Source organism: Orbicella franksi, chromosome 1 (genome assembly GCF_964199315.1).
Source record: "Orbicella franksi chromosome 1, jaOrbFran1.1, whole genome shotgun sequence".
In the NCBI taxonomy this organism is placed as follows: Eukaryota; Metazoa; Cnidaria; class Anthozoa; order Scleractinia; family Merulinidae; genus Orbicella; species Orbicella franksi.
Window position 1 is genome coordinate 27,856,553 of NC_138145.1, and position 20,389 is coordinate 27,876,941.

General features: G+C 37.6%; 1 protein-coding gene across 8 annotated transcripts in view; it reads left to right on the forward strand.

Annotated features, from left to right (window-relative positions):
• Positions 1-20,389, forward strand: part of LOC145500894 (neuropeptide FF receptor 1-like) — a 45,333-nt gene that overhangs the window by 18,056 nt on the left and 6,888 nt on the right. For 2 of the 8 annotated variants that reach the window (XM_081480441.1, XM_081480433.1), the window contains exons 3-6: positions 6,453-6,563; positions 10,774-10,992; positions 11,460-16,836; positions 18,295-18,450. In XM_081480441.1, coding sequence (XP_081336567.1) covers positions 16,797-16,836; positions 18,295-18,450 — 196 coding nt within the window. In that variant the 5' untranslated portion in view covers positions 6,453-6,563; positions 10,774-10,992; positions 11,460-16,796. Of the gene's footprint in view, positions 1-2,284; positions 2,372-6,452; positions 6,564-10,773; positions 10,993-11,459; positions 16,952-18,294; positions 18,451-20,389 lie in introns of those variants that run through there. The other 6 variants (XM_081480449.1, XM_081480467.1, XM_081480475.1 and 3 more) reach the window with 6 other exon arrangements.

The window sequence follows — 20,389 nt, forward strand, 5'->3', positions numbered from 1 at the left end:
GTTACGTCCGTGGCCTAAGAAACCTTCATGATCTCTGCACAGGATAGTCAACTGAACGATAACAAACAACGTCAACAAACTCCTCCTTATTCACTATTTGCTGCACGTTCAAAAGAACAAATACCATTATCAAGTCCGGCAACAATTCCTTGCCTTGATACACCTATATTACATTTGATCTCAATCTAAAGAACAGTTATTTCACTGGAAAACATTAACAAAAGCACTAATTTGCTATGTAGTCTACCTACAGGTGAAACCAGGGCTCATTTTAAAATATTCCCAGTTTTTGAGATGCCGGGTTATAAAAGGAAACTACCCTGATTTAAAACTTCATACCTGTTGCTACCTATCATTGCTGCAAGCGAAAAAAATAGAGCTTATGGAGTGGTATTCCTACGTTTATAACATACAGAGAAAACTCATGATCGTTCCATCTCCACCTAGCCACCACCGAAGACTGAGTTGGGTCGTGATTCTGTCGAAAGTACTTGTGAAAATACATTTTCAACGGTGACAAGAAAACTTTCGAGTCTGTCGGTCTCGCAAATCATTAGTCTCTTACTTTAAATTATGTAAATAAGCGAACGCATTTCTTTCCTTATGCGAAATTGTCTAAGAAAACCTCCACTGATTTATTCATGACAAAATTCTATTTCAGAGGGGGAGGCAATAATTTATTCTTTGCATTGGTGGATGCTTTTAAGGTTTGATGGGCCTTTTGAAGTTCTTGTGGCGTGATACGTATCTAATCAATGAAGAGTTAAAGAAAATACAAAAAAGATTATTCTTTTAAATGGATAACATGCTTGGGTTACTTCCTGACAAAAATTCCCACGCACTTATATGATACCTTTCAGTGGTTTCACTTCTTATGTCCTGCCAGTGGTTTTCAACCTTATAAGAAACATTCGAAGTAGTCGTACAATATAAAATTCCTTCAACACCAACAACGTTTTTTGCGAAATACTTCGAATTCACAAAAGCACTTAAACTCTTCTATTTTTACCAACTACTTGAGCGAAACTAATTACTTCATTAACAATCTCTATCTTTGACTCACGTTTAATTTTAAAATCACTTAAAGTTTCAGTTGAGATAACGGCTAAGTACAAAAAATTATCACTTTTATCTTTTTAAAACTCTAGCAGACGGCTAAATGTGCTCAAATGTAGTTTCACTAATTTATAATGCAGCAAAACTAGGGCACAGAAAGAAGAGGCTTTTGCCCCCGAGAAAAGGCGAATTTGCTACAGGCAGCATATAAAATGAACAAAGAGTGAATATTTTACACTAAATGGTCACTTGAGCGGTTTTAGAAACAGTTTGCTCCTTATTCCTTTTTAAATGGTCAATAAAGAATTCGTAATTGACTGAAAAAGCATTTACACGGCCGAACGAAGGGAAAAATAGGCGAGAAAAAATTCCTACCTATATAACCCAGGTGAGATAGAACTCATACCAATCTGATGAGTAATTTGTCATTTTCTACCACTACAGTACATTTGCATTTGTGTCAATCTGAGTCACGTTAACCGCAAAATATCAAGTTTTGATGTAGATAAACCAACTTGGGGGCTCTGCTCAATGAGGCTCGACAAACGACATGACTGCTACGGGAAGAGACAGCACGCCATTTTATAATAATATCCTTAACGGGAAGCAATGAATAGATATAACCAGCTGTAGACATACAGAAGTTTATAAAGTAAATCTAAAAATTCATGTAAATGTAATACTTCCGGAATTGATACCAAAAGCAGAATGGGCGTAAGTTATGATTCTAAAAGCGTCTTAGCTATCCTTTAGCGACCACTTATCAACACTTGCGCCCTTTCATTATTTTTAATAGTCATAAAACTGAACGACTTGATCATGCGAAGTCTTGTCAATATATTTTCTGACTGCTCTACCAGATTAACTGTCTTTGTTCTTTTTAAAATAAACAAGACAGACTGAATGTAGCTAAGAAAGAACATAATGGAATCGGTAGCTAAGCTAGGCCTTTTGTATTCTGGATATTTTAAGATCACGATAAGAGTTTTTCATAGCGAACGTGACTCTTGAAGCGGTAATCTCGAGCTAATCTTTGACATATTTGAAGTGCCTGTGTTACAAATTATTTGGCGGCAACACTCGGTCGCCTCATAAACACTTGTGATAATGACCTATCGGAAAGATCGCAAAGTCGTTAAACTTGACAGGTTTTGATTCAAAAGCATAATTCTCAGGCGTATATATTAAAAAGACCTATTACCTATTTGATTCATGACGAAAAAGGTATAAATACGTTGCACTACCACAGTATGGTGAGTTATTCAACTTCACCTTGGCGCAGGCGACAGAACACCTCTTAGGACGTGTTCGAAAGGTAGGGTATCACGTTTTCTCATTACAATTTACGTATATATGTAATAGCAAAACAGCTTGACTTCAACACAACATAAAATTCTAAACTCCTAGATGGGATTCAAAACTAAATCTTATCGAGGACATAATTTATCCTGTAGCTGAGTCATCAAGACGTTGCAAAGTTTTGTTTAATCAAACAGTGAACAATATAGTAAGAAAATATATTGACTAACAAAACAAAACGTACCGTAAGTGTTATAGTAAATGCTGAAAAGGTAATCACAAATTTGTGTACTAAAAAGGTGTAAAACGCCTGTTCGATACCCATTTCAGCGAGAAATCAGAATATTATATTAAATTTCCTGAAATGATTTCATATCGTCTTCAATTAAGCAGTCTCCAATTATAATTTTTCCTTGCCCGTGAAATTTGAAGGCAATATGCGAAGTTCACTTCGATGACTTCCGCTCCGCAACTGGTAAAGTTAATCAGTGAAGAAATCATTATTTTTGGATTGTTTATTATATCCTTGACTTATTATCAATGGATAGAAATTTTTTAAAACGTTGAAAGAGCAGCCACAACATGCCGGCTACGCATACACTATGCTATGCCGGCTTCGCGTACAGTTGATAGCAACTTCTTTTAAAAATAGAGTAAAAAAAACAAACGTTTTCAAACATTGTATTATTCTCGTAAAATACAAAGTAGGATGTTACTAGACACCAGACAAAAAATTTTCTTCAAAGTTTTTTTTTTCCTAGATGAAGAATGTGTGAACAACGTTTATCTCTTCAGAATCAAGCGTTGATAAAGAAAATCAGCCAATGGGCGCAACAGAAACTTGTCAGATATTAAAAATATTTATTATATGGCTTTGGCTTGTGGCCGATATAACGCGCGCTCTGATTGGCTAAGAGCGAGATCTGAGCGGTCATTATGCAGCCGTAATGCCCACGGGCCGATTACGGATTATGCAAATTAGGAAGAGCCCGGCTCGGAAAATTCAAGCGCATTGAAACGATGAAAGCCGATTAAAAACAGTAAGAGAAGTAAATTTAATTCCGAGTAGCTAAAGGTTTAGGAATTTTTCCTTAATAAAATTTATATAGAAGCTGTTTTTGACTTACCGGTAACCTTGGCGGGCACTAGTGAAACACAATCAAGGTTTGCCGAGTGTTGAGTAAAGCTAAAATCGCTAAGTGAAAAATACCATCGGCAGATGTGTCACGTATCCCGGAGCACAACACCACGAAGAAACTTATAAGTTATCATCCTAGTCACAACAATTACCGAAATATTGAACTCCGTTTCAGTTCTCATCAAATAGATTCCCTCGCTTTAACACAAGCAAGTGTAAATCAGCTTCCAGGATCATCAGATGTAACCAATCGGGCGGTTTCTGTCGGTAGCAGTGTTTCTGATACCTGCAGGAAGTTTTAGACGCTCACAAGGCTTGAAAAGTTCATTCATAAGTCCTAGAATGAAGAAGGTCAAGATATGTTGTCGAGAGCGAATGCGAAGATCGAGTTATTCTGACCAGTGCATTCTGAAGCATTAGTATTTTCTTTCACCGAAAGACCGCTGGTTTGGACTATTTTGAAGCACTTTCTGTCTTTTCTATATACGTTGACGTTTCGCCACAAAAATTGGAAAAACTCCCTCATCAAGTTGTGGCAACACGATACTAAAATACCTTTGTGAGGGCTGTGACAGTCATTTTTCCCGTAAAGAAATACAGTGATAAAGTTCACTGACTGTGTAGTTTTGCCCTGGGTTTGAGACGATGAATGAATCCGTAAACGCGCGCATCGCCGGATGTAAATTGACGACCTCCGCTCGAATATTTTTTTCTTCTTTAATTCGTGAGCCATATAATAAACAACTTAATAACCTCGACCGTTCGGTCGTTACGGAAAAATCTCAAACCTCGGCCTACCGTATTGACCGAGCGATAGCGAGGTCAATACGGCAAGACCTCAGTTGAGATTTTCCCGTAACGACCTCACTCTCGGTTATTAAGTAGTTAATAATATATGCGGCTAGTTTACATAAGAAAGAGAAAATTGTTGAATTATTGCACCACGACCACTGATGCAATTCCACAATAAATCAAAGACAACTACTTATTGCACTCAGTAGGTGTTTGGAATTGGTTATTGTTGTATGAAAATAACATAGTATGAAATATCAGAGTTATCGGGATTCTGGGTTCACGTACGTGTTAATTCTGTTAGCTGCATATTTCAAGCTTTTTTTAGAGTACGAGTAAGAATTTCCAGTGCGTGTCATTTCTTTAAAACACCTGAAGTTACAAAATATCACTCCATAGAAGAGCAGTGCAGTAAACACATTTAAAAAGAAAAAAAATGAACTAAGAAAAACATAGGTCGGACGATTTCCTAAGTGAATTAATTAGCCATCCACCCTTACAAGTACCTTAATTAAAATACAAATGCTGAAATATAGAGTTTTTCAGAATTGTGTTAAAAGGCATTGATATTCAGCCTAATATACGCGGACCTTTGACACACTCTAGTACTTGTGTACAGAGAATGACAACTTATTGTATTTAATTTTAGAGTCAGGTCTTTCGAGACTACTCTAGGCGTATATCTATTCTCAACTGAAGCACGTGGCACGTGCTTCGGAAATTACTTCGCCGCTCGGGGTAAAATGCGCTGACCAGGTCATGGTAGAACAGTGCAGTACAACCCGTTTGATTTAAGTATTAGAAATATAGACATACTAGCTTTTTTCAAAAAAAAATATTTTATCCTGAGTTATTCAACGAAGGCGTTTACAGTAGTTCTGTTACTAAGAGTTTTTGATTAGGTGTTCTAAACAGATGAAAGGATGATAAACCTAAATGGTTAGACTGTTGCGTTTATGAAGACGGTTGTCTAAGTAAAACGTAAACGACTCACGTTTTTACGTACGAATATCGTTGTCTGTAGTATGATTGATTGAATGTACTATTTGAAACTTGCCAATTGAATTTGTGATAGGATTTGGTGCTTGCTTTAGTCAACAACCGTGAGTTATGCATAGTATTTTTTCTGGCAGTAGGTAAATTAACTTGAATCATATATTGTAGAAGTCCGGTCATTGGAACGTGCTCAATAGGAAACATGAAGCAGTTACCATTGCGCGTCTTTCACTGCCAGCCGAATGTGATCAACCGATAACTTCTCATTACAACATTGGTGCAAGTAAACATGAAACGAGACTAAAGAAAACCATCAACAAAGAGATAGATATACCCAGTCCTGATATAGGACCAAATTCTCAAAACTAGCCCAAAAGAAATGCTAGACAAGCAGTAAGGAGAGTTGATATTTTAAGGGGCCAATTTTGCATAAACGAAAAGTTGAAATGGACTTCACGATAAGACTAAGTGGTCATTTCTAAATGTTCTCGCATCTTGCACTAATTATAGGATTAAGAATAATAATTTTACATTTTCCTCAGCTAGTGATGTTTTTCTTTATATAATTGGGTCACTTTCCGTTTTAAAAACACGAACTATTTGTTTCATTAAGGAAAGTTGCCGAAACTGAGTGTATAATCAAGTTGCCTTCGTCGAGAAGGAAAACAAAGTCTGAACTCTTTGCAACCGATAAAAATCCAGATGACAACAGTGGAGAAAATCAAAGATGCCGCAGTATTTTGAATTCCCTAGAAAAAAACAACAAATAGAGTCTAAAAGGCAAAGCTATATCAATACAAACATTTCGACGGCCTGTCAATTGCTCAGAATAATTGCTAAGAACCTTCTAAGTGCGTCTCAGCGCTAAATGCTCCTGATAAAAGAAACATCATTTGTGGAAGTCTTTTTCAATAGACGCGATACACTCAAAAAGTTTTACATAATGAATAGGCTGCGGCTTTTTAGATGAATAATTTATCCTGCAAGTTTCCTTAATCGAGATAAGAACGTCATGCATCATCTTCTAAAAGGGAACATTTTTGATATACGTCAGTGTTTTTGCCTTCTTCCGACAGGCTGAGTTCGTGTGGTGTTAATTACCATAGCCACTCCCTCTTGTCAGCTTTGCAATGAAAGTAAAATGGTCTGACTGTTATTGTTTTTTCCACAGTCGTGATTTTCAGTGATAAAAACGCAAGATATAAAGACAAGGCATTCGGAGAAAGTCATATTGCAAAGAGTTAAAAGCAGGTAAACAAGGAATCAAGCTTCGTTCTTCAAGGTGAGTCTGTGCTTGTTTTTTAATTTAACTTTACTGCCACGAAGACCACCAACACTTAGTTACGATTCTTAGCTTCACTATCTTTTCGAGAAACTGGTCTTGAAAGTATTGAAAATGTCATTTTCATAGCCTACAAATGCATAAAACGTCGCTTAATTACAAATAGCGAAATACGACCTCTGAGCTAAGAAAGCGATACGATACGTTCGTTATTTTTTCTTTAACTGATTATTCAGTTGTATACTTAAATTTTTCTCAGTTAGCGAATATATATATTTTTTTGAAATCGAAAAAGCGCGCAGATCGCGAAAACTCGGCTTTTAGCCATTACTAGAGAAATTATTTATTTACAGCAGTAATGCGTAATTTTCCAACTTTTTTCTCATGTTTCACTTCGTGCCCCTTTATCTTTCGTAGATCTTACTTCATGCAATCTTCGACATTACTGTTGCAATTATTTCTTTTATATTGTAGCTTTTAACGAATTTAAATGAGATGATGGTCAAAACTTTCAAGTACGCAATAAAATAGAGGAAACGTTCATGAATTTGTCAAAAACATGACTGATTTTTAGGTGTGCCTATCGCTTTCCTCGATCTTTCTCAATCCTTTAATTTAAGTAATGTAAATTGATTTAGATTTAAGCTCTTGCTTGCGAGAATAATGAATGTTGAATTTTAAATTACGCTTAAGAAAGGCGAGAAACGTGTACTCCTTTTTAGCATAACTTAAGTGGAACTTTGTATCCACTTATTTTTCCAAGGAACAAAATCATGACTTGCTTTCATATACTCAAATGCGTGAGCTAGGCCTTGTAATCGCTTCGAAGTTCTACAATCGTGCTCTAACAGTGGGAAGTTTACGGTTAATTTACTTGAATTAAAGTACAGCTGGCTGGAAACAAAAGAAACGATAAAGTGACAGTCTAATGGAAATCGTCAGTAAACCACAAATTAATTAAATTGAAACTAAATTTAGCCTTCAAGGTTTACTTTACTTAAAAGTAATAACAGGTTGTGAGTGCGACCCCTGGGCTTATTTGGCTTTTCATTTCTAAACTGGTGACAACTGACTTTAGTCTAGCGATCAGTTACCTTCTGATACGAATCACCTGAAGTCAGAACCATTGGCTTTCCTTCATTTTATGCGCAATACATTTTTGGGGATTTTTTGCCAACTTTGACATTGCCTGAGTGCGCTCAATACTGAATCATTTCGTCAAAAGTTATGTATCCCTCAAAGATGTATTCATACACGCATATCCAGATTTTGTCATTTCACGCTTGATTACTGGCACGCAGATGATTACAATTGATTTCCACAAGTTCAAACCACTCCCCAAAACTTCACCTTAGGTTTGAGATTAGCCTCATTCACACACGTACAACTACGGTAAACGGTGATCATAACAAGCCTTGCGCAATATTCGTATCGGATTACGTAAGTTTGCAATAGTTGAGTCTTTTTACTGGGAAACGCATATTGACTCATAATTTAAATTATTCACCTTTCCTTCATGTTTAAATACAATATTGCGCACAAATACTTTACGAGTTTCACGGCATTTAATATTTTACAGTTATATTCAACATAAGAAATCTGTATTTTAATGTACGATAACGTATCTTTTTAATTCTTTAATTTCATATTTTGACAAAAAAGCTATGTTCGGTTTTAGGAACAAGGAATGGTAAAATCCGATTACATGCAGAGTCTATGATCGTGCAAAGTTACTTCCGGCCTGATATATCAGTATATTACAACTAAACTGCCAGTAACAAGTTGTTAAAGGCGTTAGCTTACAAGCGGATCATTGTTATAGTACAAATGTCCTCATCCGTAATTGGGTTGCATGTACGAAATGAACAGTAATCAAAAATGGAAGTTAATAAGCTAGGTAAAGCCTTAATTTTACCGTGCAACAGCGTTATAATTACCACAACAGATGTCCCTAGTTTACAAAGTGTATTAGGTAACTCGTTTATGGGACAATCCTTTTAAAAAGAAGACTCTTCGAAGAAACTAACGCCACTTACATGGACAGCGATGTAGAGTATATACATTTTCTGGAATCTGCATGCCTAAATGAATTGATAGACTGGATATGAGTTGTATATCGTGAGTTTCAGAGGTATTCCTGAATTCCACAACCAGGACATGAAAGAAACGTTTGTCATTTGAATGATCCCTCTGCAACTCAGTCACGACTCTAAAATTTGTGGGCTAAACTTGAACTATAAACAGGTGTCAAAAGATCAGAACGCAGCAGAGCAAATTAGCAGAACAAATCTGGCAAATTCAATTTAAACCTTATTTATGTAGCTGTATTATTTCAGTCTGGTTTTTGATTTATTGTCTAACTTACTCTTAAAGGAGCAACGTCACGGTTTGCGCATCTTGAAAATTTTAGCCTAAATTTTTCAAGTTCGTCGTTTGTAATCCGTGTTAATCTTCTCCATCCTTAACCATTCTTGTTCCTTTACGGTTTATTATTAGCTCTTTGGTTTCCTTCAATTTAAAGTTACTTTTGTGCGTCAGGCCAAAATTAACTCAAAATGCTTTGACTGAACTCCCTAACTCATTGGATTTTATTAGGATATTACTATTATTCTCCAGCACTTTTAACATGATCAGCTCTGGCTCAGGAGATTGCGCAAGCCGGCATGCACTCCACCACTTAATTGCTTACTTACTTAGCTCTACACTGAGGACAAAGGAGCGACTTGACACAAATTCAAGAGATACATGACGAGAGCAGGATATTTGGATCACGATCTATCGGTGCATCAACCCCAACCCCGGGCCCCAAACCCGCGGTGAACGATTTTGAATTGGCACACCTAGAATTTCACGTCTGTTTAGACTGATGCATTACGTTCTGGCATTTTCTTCACTTAAGACATTCCAGGAATTTGATAAAGAAGTTATAACTGAACATCGAGAACGTGACATAAAGCAAGTGCAAAATTATAGAAAGGATGATTGTTCTACCATAGATGTTTGTCGTTCCTCTAATGTTAATCTTTTTAACCAAGAGAAAATGATTCTTGTCTTAACAGATTAACGGTGAACTGGTCAAATCAATTTGTTGAATTAATGTGCTTTCATTGCCTCAAGAACGATCCGGCGGCTTATTACTTGTTAGAGTTCTTCCGAAATGTCCCACCATGAGATGGTTTTTAATACCTTGATCTGTTTTAAAGAAACAATGCGAGGCATCTCAAGTTGCAGTTTTGTAATTCGATGGCTGTTTACAACAGCAGTAAAGTTAAGCTCATTCCGGTCAGGCTTACAGTAATTAAGAGCACCGTTTTCGATGCGGTGATAACGAACTTTTTTTCGTTCTTAACGTCGACCTTGCCTTGGCAGTGCCATACGATGCCGACAAAATATTTGAACTTGCTTGTCAAACTCAATACACCTAAGAAATAATAAAGTAGCAATGCGTGGATTTTGTGTTATGACCAGACAAGCCCTGTTCCAGTTATTTCAATTATGTCCCACGGCCTTAATTCGACATATACCTCGTGGACTATTGCATCACACAGAAGACGATTTATTGAATGTGGAATATCTCACGGTTGCTGTAGGGCCATTTGAAAAGAATTGAGTGTTGAAATATTGCGAGGTGAGCTTCATTTTTGCCATGAGGGGTCTCGAGTGACTCCACCATTTAATTGCATAGTAATTTACCAGTTTAATTGTAATGACTAAGTAAAGAATCTGTCACCATGAAGCGAAGTCAAATAACTTCCTGAAATTAATCCAGCTGAATTAATTTGTGGCTTGGTTAGTCTTTTCAGTACGTAAGTATGTGGCAAAACTCTCTTCTTGCCAAAGGATAAGTGCTCTATGACAATACAAAATCAGTTCGATGTTTACTCAATGATACAATCTTGGAGGCAACAGACAGAAAGGATTTATACGAATTATGGGTCACATTCTCATAAACATTGACCTAACCTTGAACTAAGTTAAGGTACGCTTACATTCTGTTAAAAGGTAATTTTTTCATTTGCACTCTTTGACAGTTTTCTAGCAGTTCTTTCAATTTATTCTATATCTTTTTAAACCGTTACTTACCAGTTTAACTAGATTTTTAAACCCATTAATCAGCCAGGGGATCGCTTAAAATAGCGTGATCAGCCAAATAGTTATGTGCCCTTCCCACACCGGTGTTGACAATTTATTGCCCAAAAGCTCTTTTCAGACACGGTTAAATCATTTGCATTCTGGCTCAACGCAACTCGTATTACCCAAACAATTGCGTACTCTGTTAGGTCTCCAGATTTAGTGATTGTGAAAAGATCACGTCAGAGGAACGTTAGCAGTATTTCTTCCACAACTTAAGGTTCTGACAGATCTTCAAGTGCAAGATATTGTCGAGTTCCTGTCTGTTATCAAACTAAAACGAAACGTTCTACCAAAGGTACGTGTAAGCTGCTCGTGTTAAAATATCCACTTTAAGGCCGTGAGGAGGTATATGTGCATTTAGTAGTAGTTATGCTGAGTTTGCTCAGAACTTCGCCGATAACATTGAATACTATAATGCTGTACTAGCATTTGATTCTTGTACAACTTGAAAACATATTATCAATCAATTTATGTCGCTTTATCTTGGAAATTCATCGTTGTTTATGACACTGTAATTTCATTCCAGCCAAAAGGATGCGAAAGTCGGCCCATGAAAATAACAGTTACGCATTACTAGTTCACAGCAATTGGAATAATTTTATTTCTGCTTTTCCTCAACTGGTCAGAAGCCCGTGTTGCTAGGAGACCAACAGACTATGTCTCTCTTTTATTCTACTCAAAATGGCCAAAATGGATCAGTCGTTTCAAAGTTCCTTCATCACAAATTGCGCGGAAACATACTTTTTTTTTTTACTATAACAGAGGTGTCAACCTGTCATCGCCGGTACTCCACCAAAGGTGTTCCAGTTCTCAACCCGAAGACAAAAGGACAACCAAAGAAAAAGAGAAGCCTCATATCAAGGCATTAAGGTCGGAAATCCCCCGAAATCCGTGAAAGTATATACTTAACAGCCTCCCCTGGTACCCCAAAAGAGTTAGCATCCAACCGGAAGACCAAATTAAATTTTATACCAGGAGAGAATAGAGACCACCAAAGCAAGTATCTTTTCCTACAGACAGCCAGGGCCAGTAGGGAAGGTCAATATAACTCACCAGGTCGTTTCATTATGTCTCTTACAATGAGGTGTAGTTAAAAACCATAAACTAAACTTAAGCAATTCATTTTTAGGCAGACCCACGGCGTAAGTGGCGATAGATGCAGTTTCCTCATATATTACTCAGCCTGCCAACGCATAAGGATTTCCGCCGGTTGTTTGCTAGACAGGAGGGCCTTTCGAGCAATTGAACAAATTATTATACAAGCTAATGTCACAGTGGACCAGATCCTCATAATTCTCGTGCTGACAAGTTCACGACGACGGCTATCTCGTTTTACTAACTGCAAAAACAGTAATCAAGAAAGTATTTCTGACTGAAGAACATCCAGGTCAGCTTGTGGTTTGTATCAAATATAGCGTAGATTTTGGTTTCGTTCAGTCGAGCTGTGGGTCAAGTCCAACATCCATCATCAATTTTCCATCTTTAAGCCTTCCCTAACTCAGTCCAAATTATCTTCACTTTATCTCGTTAAGCGTTAAAAATAACTTACAACAAACGTACCAGAATGTCTCACTATACTGCTAACGCAAGTGACAATTTTACCTAAATTACCATGGCCTTCGTTTCAGATTCTTGTTCCAGGGCATAAACAAATTAAACCTTTTCTCTCACTCTTATGGTGATAGCAGAATTCCGTGTTAAGAATAATTTACTTTAATTTCTTATCAGTGATTTGCAAGCAGTGATCTTCGGTCAAGTTCAGTACAGAAAGTAGGGTCAACAGTCCAGGAATGAAATCTTTTACCATTCTGACTTATGGAGTCTGTCTCTGTTTAAAATTTGAAGGGTTAAACCGAAAACTGCTTTGATCTGTTATACGGATATTATGTAACTTAAACAAATTAAGAACATAGAAAATATTTTTAATGAGCTGAAAGTGTAGGTGATTTTGTTAATGATGTTGATGGCTATCATATATTAAGCATGTTAGCTTTTGTGCAAGAGAAATGTAAAGGCGGTGCTTCGTTCCTACATTAATTTAAAGTAGCTCAGGCTACCTAGTAAAGAGCGAAACAAAACATCCCTGTCTCTTATCATAGTTAGGCAATATCAAACTACGAATGAAGAAGGGAAACGACTAGGATAAGGTCAAACATATTTGACCTTCATAAGACATTCTGCATTTGTCTGTGGATGATTTGAAGAGGTTGCGATTGTCATATTAAGACAATGAAGTAAGTTCGGCCAGTAGAAACGCTTTTTCACAATAATTCATAAGCATATCTTTCTGCCAGCAACTTCTGCTAAACAGCTGTTGCGCAAGACGTGTCATTTAGGGAGCGATCGACGACTTTTGGCAGAATGGAGTGAATGTCGGCCATGAGCTGATGATTTACTTAATTAGTAATTGTTAAGTCAGTTGTAGCTGGTTTCGTGACCCAGTCTGGAATGTATGCAAACTGAGTAACGAGAAAAGGTAATTAACTTGGCAAATCGATGAACGGATTGCCGCAGTAATCGACTGCTGTCCTCTCCAGGATCCACACGATTTTTTCAGCCTGGATCACACGCACTGAGGTAAATGAGTTTAGTTTTGAAGAAGTACAGCACGAGTATCTTTTTCTCGAGTTGACAGCTTGTTCTTAGCCTTGTTGTAAACTAACCTCATTCGTGGATGAAAACTTTGTTACCGCAAACAATTGAGCAAGCTGTAGTGTGTTGTTGTGTAACTAATGAGATCGATTATTGGCTAGAACCAAAGTCGGATAGATTTCTATGACGGTGCTGTGTATTACATATTCTTTCTTCCTTACCTTTATTCCAGTCGCCGACTTTACAGATATGACAGAGTCGTGAGTTGAATGCTGTCTCTCTAGCATTCTTGCCATTGTATGAAGAGCTCAGTGTCTTAATTCATGAAACAAAAATGAATGATAAGACAACATAAATGTTTTAAAGAATATTTGCTGTTTGCTATCTCGATAGAAAGGCCAAAGTGCTTTCCATCAGCCAATGCCCTGTGTTGCTTCTGTTTACTCATGAAGCCATTTAAGGAGTCCTTAATGAAAATTCCAAACAAGCCATGTACATTCTTAACACCGAACTAAGTTATCTTAATTTGCTAACCATTGAAACAGTTTATTTGAAAACAGTCCTGTCCGGCTTAGCTTACGTTACGCTAAAAGCGAGACATCTTCAGTGCGGTATTTATGTCATCAGAGTACACCTTTAGTTCACCAACGCAAGTGAGATTGTACTGAGTGATGTTTTTTCTCTATTGATTACGACCAGTTGTCTGGAGCAAAGTTTTCACCTATAAGGTTTGTCAGCTTGGCCACACACAATTCAAAGATCTTGGAGATTTCGTAGAGCGGCACTATCGTGAAAATGACTTCGAAACGTCAAAATCCAAAAAGACATCTGTTTATTGATCGAAACTTAAAAATAGTCACGTTTTTATTTAAAAAGAACACTACATAACCACACTGAAGCCGCAAAACAGTGGCTGTAATAATGGGTTACATGTAACGGCAAACAGTTGCGCTAGGTCGTGACTCAAGTTGCCAAAGTCCGGCGGACCTTATATCAAATTTGTCGCCGTTTCCTAGAAAAGTTGCTATTGATTAATTTCGATTAATTACTGGATTCATTTTTACGTCTGGGTAGTAATTCTCGTCAGAAAATCTGCCAGAGAATTTTAATTGCATGGCGACCGTGAGGCGAAGGACTCCTTTTTCGTTGTTCTATGATCTAATTTTAAACTCTTTCAAGTTTGATAGTAATCAAACACTAAAACTGCGGTCAGATAACGAGCATGGAAAAGCCTACATTTATCACGATATGTGTAAACCCGTCCACGCAAACTGCTCCTATACCTGCTATACGAGACCTCTCGATGCTATATATCTTCCGTGACTTGAGGAAGACGATATGTCTGTACATGTACGACCATTAGAATTTCATTCAGAGCAAAAAAAAATAATTGTTTTAGAGAGAAAACGAAAAGGAATGTTTTGCATGAAAGTATTCAGTGTACCTCGCCTCATCCTGTTTAAAGATTTGGGTCGACAAGAAAAGCCATTCCGAACCGTCGAAACGTATATCCGGCAACAAGTTCATTTCGTGATGTTAACCGTCGAGTTTTTTTTCATAGTATTAGTAAGCCAATGAAGACTTTTAAATTAATGTATCCCGAGCGGGCTTCCTGCGGATTGATACTGATGAGTGACAAACTAATTGCTAGATTTTTAGTGTTGTGAATCCTCTTTTAAAATTAACAAAGAAGTTTAAAACTTGCTAGTCCTGAGTTTTCTTCTGGTCACGTTTATCACTGCAGGCGCTATAAATTTCTTTTTGGATTGAGGAACCTTATAATCTCCTTTGCGGTCTTCTTTTTATAGTTATCAATTGTTTTAAGAAAGTGAGTAAAGGTGCTTCAGTTCTTTTTCTGTGAAGATAAAATGATATTTTAATTTCTCTTTTAAAGCTGGTTAGCGTGGTGTTGTTCAGAAAGGTTAACGTAAGGACAAATAGTCGCATTTAACTGTTTTAGTTCTTAGACTACTTCTAATTCGGGCAGAAACAAGATTATCTTTAATCAGAACCCAAACTGGCGGTTTATTGCAATAAGAAAGACTGCTTTGAAAAATTAACAGAGTAAAAGGAGCAAAAACAGAAAGGAGGAGTTTTACTGTCCTTAAACAATTGTCTTACATTGTACAAAGCCAAGTTCATGGGTTTATTTTTGGAACACTTGTCAGTTACGCGACATAAATAAAGCACTTAAAAGTCTAGACTTACACTAGTCGACACTGTACACCCAACTAACAACCCACGCTCGTACTTTTTCAAATGAGTATTGGGTTGAAAAAGATACACCTGTGGCTACTGACGAAGTACAATAACTTTCGAATGAATGTTCGCAGGTGCTATAACGGTTATGTATCCATTCTGAGTTCAGGGTCTTTTTGTAGTCACGCCGCCAGCAGGAGGCCTACACTTTCAGATAAGGGGCCCGATTCATACATGTCAGATTGCCCTAAGGCCCCGACCACTCTAATGCGTTTTCGGATGAAAACGCATTGTTTTTGATGCGTTTTCGCCTATCGTCCACACTAAAAAGACCGAAGACGCTGATGAAAACGGAGACTTTCGAAGACGGTTTCAAAGTTGAAGCCTTTTGAAAACGCTCCGTTTCTAGTGTGGATGGGTAAAATTGTGCCGAAAAAAGCGTTATACAGGTACACTGTCATTTCCATCAGCGTTTTCGGGCGTTTTAATGTAGACGATAGGCAAAAACGTATCAAAAAGTATCCGTTTTCGAATGAAAACGAATTAGTGTGGACATGTGAAAAAAGCAACGAAAAACGAAAACGCTAGTGTGGTCGAACTGAAAATATTGCTTCGTTTTCTTTGAGACGAAAACGGCTACTCAGTTAAAAATGCATTAGTGTGGTCGGGGTCTAAGCTTAGAGAATAGTGGATTTTTGAACTCGTAACATGTTTTATTTCACGATCAGTCCTTTATCAGTACTCGTCATTGATCATACATCCAAACTCTTTCTAAAGAAAACAAAATGTTATTTAATTTTAAGCGGAAATTACCACCAATATGGTCGACTTCGATCGTGTTGCCTTTGCAAATTTTGCTGTTCCTTTCTCTAAATGTTCGCGGATTAATCAAAGCGTGGAGGTGGTTTAGAAGCACAATAAAACAATTCAAGTCATGTTCATATCGATCGACCCCGCTGGCCTTCGCACTTCATGACGTACTGTGATAGACTTCATTTCAACGAAAAGGATCATATTTTGCTCTCGTGGCGCCTTCGCGAGTGACGCAGGTTGATCTTTTTGCCTATTTGTCAAATCAGAGGCGTTAAAAGCAGTTATGAAGAGGTTTTTGGAACGTCGTACAGTAAAATCCCGTGACGTGAGTGTGACGTATCAACTGATCCGCTTCAGCACGTTTTGGTTTTTCTTATCGTACCGAGGTGCAAACCCCGTCGGAAGTCAGTTTATTTTCTGGAAGGTGCATGTATTTGTTTAATTATTTGAATATTCCGGTTCAACAATTTTCCGGACAGTGTTTACCAGCTACGCATGGCCAACAATTACATAAAACCGCCCTCTCAAGTGGAAGGTACTCAAACAGTTTATTTTAGGGAGAAAATAGAGATAGCACTTTCCCAACGAGGGTAATAAGGAATCATAAAGACACAAGGAACACTGAAGAGAACGTAAGGAAACGAAACAAGGTACCGGAACTTATAAATGATATAGCAGTGCCGCTAAAATTTATCTGTTTAAAAAGTCAACAAGTGAACGAGGTAATCAGTTGCTTTGTGTAAAATACAGTGAAGCCTGACTCTTGCCTATAGAGTTTAAGATAAATGTTTTGTCTAAATTGATGTTTAAACGAAAACAATTAATGCTAAACACTCCGTAAAAACGCCCAGTATCGAGTTATTAGTAATTATTTAAAGATCCAAATTTTTAAACCAAAACCAGAATGTAGTTTGGTTGTCGCCTATGCGTTATGTCCTCATTTGTGCCATAGTAAAAAACAACCAGAGACGCAAAACCTCTTCCTTTGTCTTGAAAACGCTTTATATTCAAGACAGATTAAGGTCATTGTAACGTAACTTCTGTTTTGCAGTCAAATGCAAATCGCAGTTTCTCACTCAATACAGCGTTCAAGAAAACCACTTGAGAGGCAATGTATAATTTTAGTCAAAAGCATTCGAGTTATTATCTCGAATTTGTTGAATTGTTCTCTGTGCGAAACGTAGAGCGGGCAGTTTCGTGAACAGACTCAAGCGCTTTTGCAGTGGCCAGTGTTTGCTGTTTTCACACTGTGCTCGGTATTTGCAATAAGAAAGACATTACAAAAGAAATGATGGAGCGTTTTCTTTGCCCCCTGTTATGACGTCACGGTGTTTGGCACATTTCTCGCTAAGACAACTCGGAGTGAGAGTAAAAAGTCAGCTTACAGGATGAACACATTGTTATTAAGATAGCCCATACTCCTGCCAAAAGGGTCAAAGATTCAACTAGGCTGAGGTGCGACGTTTGAGCCTAGCATTAGACGAAGACCGGCTTCTTTCGATCTTCTTAATACCCGCTGTACAGTAATCAGATTTTCTAGTTGATCGTGGAAGCACGCTCCTCCCTACGCAAGTAAATTTTGGTATGTAACTCTGCGTCAATCACCTGCCATCGACTTGTTGTATGTTGGGTTTGTGATCAAAAGAATCGCATGTAAACGCTTGTCAACAGATTGATGAGAAGAAAAATGATGGGGCGTCCTGTTACACGCAAAGCTGAGTGTAGTTCAAGTCCGATAATCAGTCACACATGGTGCCTGCAAATGTGACTTTTCTTTTGCCTTTGGTTAAAACCGCTATCAAACACGTCAAGTTGAGCTTATGAACGAGTAACATGGTAGAAGTAATTTAATACACATGTCTTAGCGAAGTGACATTCCTTGATTAAACAAAATCTTACTTAGGTCACGTTTCTTGTGATGACCCAGTGTTTATGTGTCTCTGGTCAGGAAATGATTAGCTAATGAAGCTATTGTCTGTTGCCGTTCAAACAGAGCTCGTCGCCTTGAAGATGGATTTCACTTCCACTATCGCAGCAAAGAACATCAGCAATGTGTCAACCACAGCGCCACCGCCTGTAGGCGGATTGTACGATCCACTATGGGCCATCGTACTACGCTGGACTATAGGAGGCATTATAGTTCTTGTGGGTAAGTTAACCAAAGTTAACAAGTTTAATAGCACTCTTGGCGTTTTGCCGACTTGTATCCGAAAAAGTTTTAAAATTCAGAAAGTTACCAACAGTTTGACTGCATCAGATGCTTTGCTCTTTCATAACACAGACTCGTGCCACATCCAAAAATGTAGATAAGTTGAAAATAACATGCAAATCTTTGTCTAAGGGCTTATTAGAAGCAAACAATCTAAACTACACGAGTTTTAGTTCCGTGTGGGTACTAGGGTAGCCCACAACAAATCCTTTCCTGTTTAAAGATCCAACGGAGTGTTAGGTAGGATTAATAAATTATAAAACTTTAAGCCGATCAGTTCGTATCTTTTTATAAAAAGCTATGGCTTGAGCCATGGTGCTAAGCCGTTAAGCTATCTGATCAAGTCACGTTTGTTTTAAGCCTATTTATTCGACAGTGTCACAGAAGTAGACCGAGGCAATTGTTCTCCTCCTCTGCTCTTTTCTTATCAAAAGCGGAAAGTAGCCATTTGGATGATTGTGAATTCTAACTGAGAAACTTATATTTAATTATCGGCATGGGGTCAAACAGTTAACTAGCCCGGTGTTCCAAGCGGTTTAGTTGGGAGCACCGCGAGAAACAGCGGATAGAAAAAACAGAAGATCAGGAGTTATACTTGTTTAAACTGAAAATATCTTTCCTCACGTTTAAAATTCCTTAACTTCTCTCTCTTCCGTGGACATGATTTGAATCTTATTTCCACGGCTACACGTGAACAGCGTGAAGCACTTAAAAACAAAGCAAAATTGTCAAAGGCACAGAAGGGAACGCTTAGCTGGCCATAATAAACGAAACCTTGTGTCATTTGCTGATCAGCCATGTATCTGATAAAGGTGTAGAAATACAACGTTCCCTTGTTTAGATTTTTTCAGCATAGAACAATTTTAGAAACGCTTAGGGAGAGTTCAGTCCGCCGTGCTTTTTGGAACGTAGTAAATGCTACACCGCATTCCACTCGCTCCATCAGTTTGTTAGCCTTTCAAAATGTGATAATTAAGTACTAACTGCGTTGAAAGCATTAACAGTACCGCAAAGAGAGACAGAAAGTGAAAGAGGTCCATTAGGACAACAAAAGGCTTCTGCATTTTAATTAAAATTTTCCAAAACTTCTTGTTTTCATGTCTCGAAGTGTATTCAATGTTATGAAACTGACGTTTCCATTTAACCCTGGTCGTAACCTTGGCCGTTCCCTGACCCTCGTAATTATTGCCAAAATGCAAATTACTTTCGTAGAAGTAAATTTGAAGCCATATCTTCGACCAACGTGTGTAAAAAATAATCTTTGCATACTAATATTGACCCTAAAGTGGAGAAATCACGGTGACAAAGTACTCAAAGGGTGAATCAAACTTTGTACATCACTCGTGTGCTTAAGTAAATTTCATGGAACTGTTACGGAGAACAAAAGGGGCAGAAAGGATAACAATGTCTGCATGGTGCCAGACCATAAGTAAACGAGGTGTTGATTGTTAATCAATTCACTTTGTTTAAACAACAAATATTTATTTTCAGAAAATATTGCAAAACATTTTAGTTCCTTATGAAATGATAAAAATAGTCCTGAACGAACGCGGAGATTGCGGAAATTCATCGCACATCTGCGTCTTGCAAGCATACAATTACAAATGAATTTAAAAATTAGTATCTCGGCCGCAGTCATTTTATCGTCAGTCGTAGATGCTGTGAAAACTAGTTAAAAGTTAAATTAACATCAAAAATATATACTGCAGGCGTTTAAGTGTAAAACCGCCCTTCCATGCAACAGTAGTCTCCAAAGGTAAATGTTTAAAATTATTGTTACAATTTGATCATAGAATGCACAGACTCTTGCATATATCTCATGCAGGAGCCTTTCTCAAGTAGCTTGTGAACAGGCTCCGGCTAACAGAAGGGTCTGACC